This window comes from Ochlerotatus camptorhynchus, unplaced genomic scaffold (assembly GCF_037179485.1).
Source record: "Ochlerotatus camptorhynchus isolate MF236.1 unplaced genomic scaffold, CSIRO-AGI_Acam_v1.1 ptg000256l, whole genome shotgun sequence".
NCBI classification, from domain to species: domain Eukaryota; kingdom Metazoa; phylum Arthropoda; class Insecta; order Diptera; family Culicidae; genus Ochlerotatus; species Ochlerotatus camptorhynchus.
This window is the reverse complement of record NW_027040746.1, coordinates 1,487,204-1,494,306: the sequence shown is the minus strand read 5'-3', so window position 1 is coordinate 1,494,306 and position 7,103 is coordinate 1,487,204. Positions and strand designations below refer to the sequence as shown.

Sequence of the window (7,103 nt, the reverse complement as noted above, 5' to 3'; positions counted from 1 at the left end):
GATGAATATATCACCAGCTAACATCGTTAATTTGCAGGAGTGAACTTTTATTTGCGAGGTTGAAGCCATTGTTTACAAAAGCAGTTTCACCCAAATGAAATGTTGGCACTGAACTTCTATATTGCGTAATTCTCTTCATAGAATTTATCTTTGGATACATACCTACATGGAATGTCATACGTAAGCTCCAAATGCTATGTATTTCAAACCAACACGATGCTTTTATTATGAAAAACTGTAAACCTAATGATAAACCGTAACTGTAAGCTAGTAAGGTACACATATTATGATCAAGAATGAAACTGACAACGAAACTTAGATCAAGAACACAATGCCGTCGTGCATCATGATTTGGTTGTCCTCGGTCATCCGTGCAATGGCCGCCTGCACCTCACCTTTGGAGAACGCCTCCGCGCCACTGTTCTCATCGATATATTGTTTGAGACGAGCCACCTGTAGCGACTGTTCCCGAGCCTGTCGGAACGCTTGGGAAACACCTTGCTTGAAAATCTTCAATCTTTCATCGGAAATCTCTGCCGCCTCTTCGGTCTCCATCGGAACTGTTGAAGGTGTGGTGATTCCACTTGTTCCCGGAGCCGAAATTGTTTGCCTCCTGGTAAGATCCCCTGAATCCGGTGCCGGCGATACCAGGTCCTCCGTATCGGATTCCTCCTGGTCTTCAATACGAGTGCGCTTTGCCCGACGACTAGCGCGGGATTCTTGTGTACTCGGTGCCACTTCCCCTTCGTCATCTTCCTCTTGCTCTTCGTCATCGGAATCGTCCTCCGCTCGTTTGCGCTTCTTCTTCTCCTTTTCCAAAACCTTCTTGAAGTAGGCGAACTGAATCAGCTCGATCGCTGCCTGGGCGTCCTTTTCCGTGACAGTCCTTGCCATTCGAGCCTTTGCGTGGGCCGAGGATAAACGAATCAACGTTTCCAGAGTACGAGCCGTAACCGGTTGTGTTCTGGCTACGTCCGAATCCATCAAATCCTGCGAACGAAGGCGGGAGTACTCGTTGGAAATAATCTCGCAAGCAGATTCCGTCAGCTTCGGCTTCAGACACTTGGCAATGTGAATGTATTTGCGCATAAAGTCCACCGATAGGATCTGATCGGTTTTCTTCCGGGTACTTCCGTGGAGCAGCGGATCGTACTTCTCGTACATGGGCGTTTCCTTGTCGTCACGCGTTTCTGGATTGATGGTGGAAAGCATATCGACCGCATTCACGCCCATCGGGAGAACGTCACCGTCCTGTTCCTTCGGATTGCGGTAGCGATGCATTCGAACCACGTGATCGGAAATCATCCGATCGTGGTCGCTGTCGATGACGTCCAACATGACGAACAGCAAATCGAAACGCGACAGCAGAGAATCCTGCAGACCAATGTTCTCCATCGGGGTTTTGTACTGATCGTACTAAAATCATTAAAAAAAAGTAAGATTAGGTATCTTTTTAGATGGCTCAATGATAATACTTACTCTACCATAGACCGGATTAGCAGCAGCCAAAACAGAACATCTGGCGTTCAATGCAGCGTGAATTCCCGCCTTGGAAATTGTTACACGGCCCTGTTCCATAACTTCGTGGATGGCAGTCCTATCCATATCGCTCATCTTGTCGAATTCGTCAATACAAACGACACCACGATCAGCCAACACCATAGCACCGGCCTCCAGACGACGTTCTCCCGTTTCCTGGTCCGTAGTAACGGCTGCAGTCAACCCAACACCACTGGATCCTCGACCAGTGGTGGTGATTGCCCGTGGAGCTGTATTCAGCACATAACGCAACAGCTGAGACTTGGCCACACTGGGATCGCCAATGAGCAAAACATTAACATCCCCTCGAAGACGAGTTCCATTTGCCAAGTTCTTCTCAATCCCGCCTAGCAGCAAACAAAGAATAGCCTTCTTAACATACTCATGTCCGTGAATAGATGGAGCCAAACTCTTTGAAAGCATGTCAAAAATATCATGGTGCTTGGCCAACTTCTTACATAGATTGATTTCCGCTCGGGTGACGTTTAGTGTACTTTCCTTGTTCAGCTGGGAGATGTTATTCGCAATCAGTACCGTCCGGAATGTTCCCGTTGTGTAGCCTCCTTGCTTGCCTGGCAAACAACGGTAGTTGCCCACAATTTGCACACGATCTCCTGGCTTGCAACGATCGACCAAGTCATCATCACAAATCACATCAACCGATCGAGGCAACTGCCCAGCCGGAGCCTTTTCCGGCATTTCCTGGATACTCAAAGTCTGATGATCCTTGTAAACTGACAAACCAAATTCCGTCTCTAGTAGATTTCCATCGTCATCCTTCGTAGGATAAACTGCGCTTGATGGCACCGCCTCAAAAGAGGTCAAATCTGTATAGCGACGTTCCATCACCTTTTTTGTAGCACCGCAATAGTGCACACTCTTGACCACTTTCGGTCTGATCAAAGAAACCTTCGTAACGATACCTTCCACGCAAACCAAATTTCCCAAATATATCGACGTCAAAGACCTGGGAGTAACGTGCTTGTTTCCGAAGCTGCCCTCAAAAGCCACGAAGAAATCCTCGTGCGATTTGGCATAACTGGGATCCACAGTGGAAACATATTCTTTGAGGGCACGCGAGAACGCCAACTGCTCATCGAAGGCACTGTTCAGCAGAGCTAGGGCACGGGCCGGATTCTTGCGGCGAAGATCGTTCACATTAACCACCAATCGTTTGGCATTGTCCGAAACCATTTTACGAACATGAGCCGTGTAGGTTCCTTGGTCCTCCTGGAAAAAGAAAACAGATCAGAATTTTGGAACCCACTTCAAATCTACGTCAAACCACCTCATCGTCCAGGAAATCCAAATATTCGCGCTGGATATCACGAATGCGCTGATCTTCATCGGCCATGGCTTCGAACAACAGTTAATATTTAATAAGAAATTTGGGCAATTTCGTCACTATTTATAGTAAATTTCCGATCAAATTTCAACAACCCGTCCGCTAACAAAAGAACCGACGAATGGAATGGCTTCCGTGCGAGTGGTGCACAACAGAAAGCGCGCGAAAACTTCGATGTTTGACGTTTATCTTATTGCGGAACCCATACTCACTTTGCGGCATGGCACACCACAGACTCATATCTGGCAGAACATGCTTTGTCTCTGATTCAAAGAGGGCCCAGTGTTGCCAGATATACCGATTTATCTCACGCTATTTTGAGGCTACTCAGTGACTGCCCTAATAAAAAATAACCATAAACGAACGATAACTCAAATCATTGAACTATTCCACAAATGGTTTGGATGGTACCCAGAACACGTCGTTAAGCAAATTAACCATACAATTTTTATTAGGGTGGGTAGATCGCAATTATTTTCGCATGCTGTATAGAGTTCTTTGTCACCGTTAGTATTAGCAACAATCAATTCGAAACTAACGAGTTTCAATTGGCTCACTGCTTGACTAGCCTATTGGTCCCAAGCAAATCAATTAACGTATCCCATTCTAGTCGAAATTCTACTACTACACTATGTTTGTTTTGATTCGCTATGAAAGTTTGACAGATAAAATGAGGGGTTATTGGTTTTTCCTATGTTTCGAGGGGTGAATCGATTAGCTTGGGACCGAAGAGAGTACCAGAGCTGAGCCATAAAGTTGAGCACGTTATTTCGGGACCTTCTAGTCTTAGAGTTACCTCAGTGATCAGTGATCAGTTTCACTAATACATGCGTTTTACTGGTTGAAAATAAAAAATAAATAAAACAAACCGCTGTCAAGTCGAACACTTGACAGCTGATTTCGGGGTTGAAAATAATAAACAAATCGAGTTTACACGAATACACTAGCAAGGTTGTGTTAGTGAGATCTTGCGTCGAAAATTCAATGGAGTTGTCAAAAAAGAAGTAAACTGGTTTTGCTCCGATGAATGGAATCTACCCAGATTCTGGGTAAATGGTTCTGAAATCAATTTTACCTAAGTTCAAAATGGCGCAGTTTTAAGTTGTGAACAGGCGATTTTTGCGCAGTGAGTCTAATGGCGGTAAGCTCCAACTCGGATTAACTTTTAATACCGTCCCTGTTTGGATGATCTGCACAATTTTTGCTTAGAGTTGTGTTAATTAGCTCTAATGTCGACAACAAAGCAGCCTGACCTTTTTAATACCAGTTGGAACTTACCACCATAAAAGTACTTTTTAGAAGTGAAGCAGTGGAAATGGAGCAGCTACGTTATAGCCTGCATGGCGAAAGCAATCAACAGCTAGTTGGTGAGGTATACAACTCCAACAAATTGTTCGTTGGTTTCAATAAATACAGAATTATCGTTTTCATAATGTTTTTTTAATATTCTTCCTGGACGATGTAAAGGCCGGCGCACAATGCATCCCTAATAAAAAATAACCGTAAACGAACGATAACCCAAATCATCGAACCATTCTACAAATGGTTTGGATGATACCCAGAACACGTCGTTAAGCAAATTAACCATACAATTTTTATTAGGGATACGTTTTCAAGTTTTTTGACAGATAATGCATGGGCTAACTGTCAAAAAACCTGAAAACGTATCCATTGTGCGCCGGCCTTAGAGCATACTCAGTTTCCTCCATTAGGCACGTTTACTAAAATTTGAGTAAAAGCATGTTTACCGAGATGTTTACCCATTTTTTGGGTAACTTCCCTTTTGGCTGACTGAGTGATTTTCTATTAAAAAATGAGTAGCCTCAAAATAGCTTGAAGTCAATTCCGCCACCAGGACCCCCGTGTCAATGATGACGGTTTTGCATCCTGTCATCAATATAACCAAAAGTCAGCCGATTCTGACAGCTAGTGGCCAGCAGCAGATTGGTGAAAAAGTGCGAGTTTTGTGTGAAAATTTTCACGTCGCCCAGCAATTTTCCAATTAGTTAAATTAGAGTTGATGAATAATTTATTAATAGTTTGGTATAAAAACAATATCTCTTCAATTCCCCGTGCCAGCTCTACACTTCTACTATGTCGTACAACATAGACGAAATGAGTTGGTCAGGTGAGTTTAACTTTTTTCTTCGTACTTCCACATTATTTGAGGCCATGGGATGTTTTGATATTGGAGAGCTTTTTTTTTTTTGTTCTAGATGTTCGGAATCTGTTCCGAAAGTGGCGTGATGATAACGAGCGGAAGAGCGAGGATGTAATGCAGCTGTGGGATGCAATCCTGTGTGACAAGCAAAACAAACTGGGTAATGAACGTCATCTAGTTCTGGAGCAGGTGATGATCGCGGCACTCGATTGTAACCGGATAGAAACGGCTGAGGATTGCATTCGGATACTGACGGCGGAGTTTCCTGGCAGCTTGAGGATTCAAAAGTACAAGTCAATGCTGCTTGAGGCGCTGGAACGCTACGACGATGCATTGGACGTGCTGGAACAGATTATCAAGAAGGATGAAACGAACGCTGCACCCCGGAAGCGGAAGGTGGCCATTTACAAAGCGCAAGGCAGAACGGCCGAAGCTATTCGGGAATTATGCGACTACATGAAACGATTCATGTCTGATCAAGAAGGATGGCACGAATTGTGCGGTTTGTATCTGGCCGAAGGAGAGTACGCCAAAGCTGCCTTCTGTATGGAGGAAGTTCTGCTGCACAACCCGCATAGCCACTTGATTCATCAGAGGCTAGCAGATATTCGCTATACGATGGTAGGTATATCGGCTGTTGACTGGTGATGCACTAGTTTAAACGTTCCTTTGCTTCGTAGGGTGGTCTCGATAATATTGAAATCGCAAAGTCCTACTACTGTCAAGCTGTTAAGCTGAACCAGAACAATCTGCGGGCGCTTTATGGATTGTTTTTGGTAAGTATACTTGACATAGTGTGTTCCTAATTATCAATGAGACAACCAATATTTCCATTCCACAGTGCTGCGGCCACCTAGCGAATTCAAAGACCCCTCTTAATAAACGAAAAGAAGCCCAAAAACTGGCGCAATGGACTATTGCTCAGATACAGGAAAAGACCGTTAAATCACCAGCTGCCCTGCCCAAGGCTGGTAAATCATCCGAAAAGCAACCCAAAGATGAAGTAGCCGCCCTCGAGCAAGCTTTCGGTGGATTGGACATGGCCAAAGCGAATTGACAAACTGACCATCGTCAGCCAAAGGTTCGCTTTGGAGCCACCATTATCAACACTTCTTCTATCGTACCGTTTTATTTCACGACATCTAGTAGTTCACCTTTCATATTACGACCCTTGAGATACTTTCTGTTATAAATCTCCACATTGTACAATACAGCGGATTCCCGCACAAGTATGTGCCAGAGAAAAAGGGATTTTAATTGCAATAAATATTGCACCGACGGAAGAGATACAGGTATTGCATTTCTTTTACTGTATTTGTGCAAGCCTAGATTAAACCACGTTCCATTTTATGGATTGCATTCTAGATGCATTATAATAATTGAATCATTCGTAAGAACCAGCGAAGATGTTGTAGCAGCGAAGACGCAAATCCGGTATTTAAAGGGAAAGGATAAAAAAACACATGAATATAATGATAGCCATTTGGATGTTTGTTGTGCAAAATACGCGTACACGGTAAATATAAAACGTTAATTTAAACATTTCAGACGTAAAAGGCAAACTATATATTTGGAATAAGTTAGCGGGTAGTGATAGAGGTAGAGCGGGAGATGTAGGATCAAAGTTCAATAAAGTTTTTTTTTTCCAAATCAATTAGGTACCAACACCAATTCGCTTTCGTTTGCTTCGAAATTCCAGCAGCCTACAACCCTAATAAACGGGTACCATACACTAATGATATCATAGATGGTACGACCGTACCACATAAAGTTGGGATTATATCCCGAATTGGTGGTTAGGCGCTTCTTATGGTTATTGTTTATGCGGGAAGTCACTTTTGGCATTAAAGACATTCGGACAAGCTTCACGGCAGAGGCGATACTATTCGCTTAATGTTTCCTATATTCTAACTAGGTACATATTATACTTGTGGACAGGGAATACAATTTTCACCTCATCGATGACAAACACCTTTTGACTATTATAATTGACCACTTTGTGAGTTACATAAATGGACCATTAGGTTGAATTAAAAAGAAAGAAAGATTATGCCGCAG

The 7,103-nt window shown here is 43.4% G+C and overlaps 2 protein-coding genes across 2 annotated transcripts; one reads left to right on the top strand and one right to left on the bottom strand.

Annotated features, from left to right (window-relative positions):
- Positions 1 to 219: 219 nt before the first annotated feature.
- On the bottom strand, positions 220 to 2,995 carry LOC135705001 (DNA replication licensing factor Mcm3-like). The gene is made up of 3 exons (XM_065226550.1): positions 2,828 to 2,995; positions 1,480 to 2,769; positions 220 to 1,416 (listed from the first exon to the last, which is right to left on the bottom strand). The coding sequence occupies exons 1-3, from the start codon at positions 2,891 to 2,893 to the stop codon at positions 316 to 318; spliced, it is 2,457 nt and encodes an 818-aa protein (XP_065082622.1). The 5' UTR covers positions 2,894 to 2,995; the 3' UTR covers positions 220 to 315.
- A 1,827-nt stretch (positions 2,996 to 4,822) lies between these two features.
- Positions 4,823 to 6,681, top strand: LOC135705000 (ER membrane protein complex subunit 2-like). The gene is made up of 4 exons (XM_065226549.1): positions 4,823 to 5,012; positions 5,101 to 5,666; positions 5,726 to 5,821; positions 5,887 to 6,681. Exons 1-4 carry the CDS (start codon positions 4,979 to 4,981, stop codon positions 6,100 to 6,102), a joined length of 912 nt encoding a protein of 303 aa, XP_065082621.1. The 5' UTR covers positions 4,823 to 4,978; the 3' UTR covers positions 6,103 to 6,681.
- Positions 6,682 to 7,103: the final 422 nt, after the last annotated feature.

Excerpts from the sequence above, each read along its gene's own strand:
- LOC135705000 (XM_065226549.1), top strand. The coding sequence starts at position 4,979 with ATGTCGTACAACATAGACGAAATGAGTTGGTCAG. Across the intron at positions 5,013-5,100 it reads AGACGAAATGAGTTGGTCAG|ATGTTCGGAATCTGTTCCGA; the intron begins GTGAGTTTAACT and ends TTTTTGTTCTAG. Across the intron at positions 5,667-5,725 it reads CAGATATTCGCTATACGATG|GGTGGTCTCGATAATATTGA; the intron begins GTAGGTATATCG and ends TTTGCTTCGTAG.
- LOC135705001 (XM_065226550.1), bottom strand. The coding sequence starts at position 2,893 with ATGGCCGATGAAGATCAGCGCATTCGTGATATCCAGCGCGAATATTTG. Across the intron at positions 2,770-2,827 it reads TGGATTTCCTGGACGATGAG|GAGGACCAAGGAACCTACAC; the intron begins GTGGTTTGACGT and ends TTCTTTTTCCAG. Across the intron at positions 1,417-1,479 it reads CTAATCCGGTCTATGGTAGA|TACGATCAGTACAAAACCCC; the intron begins GTAAGTATTATC and ends TAATGATTTTAG.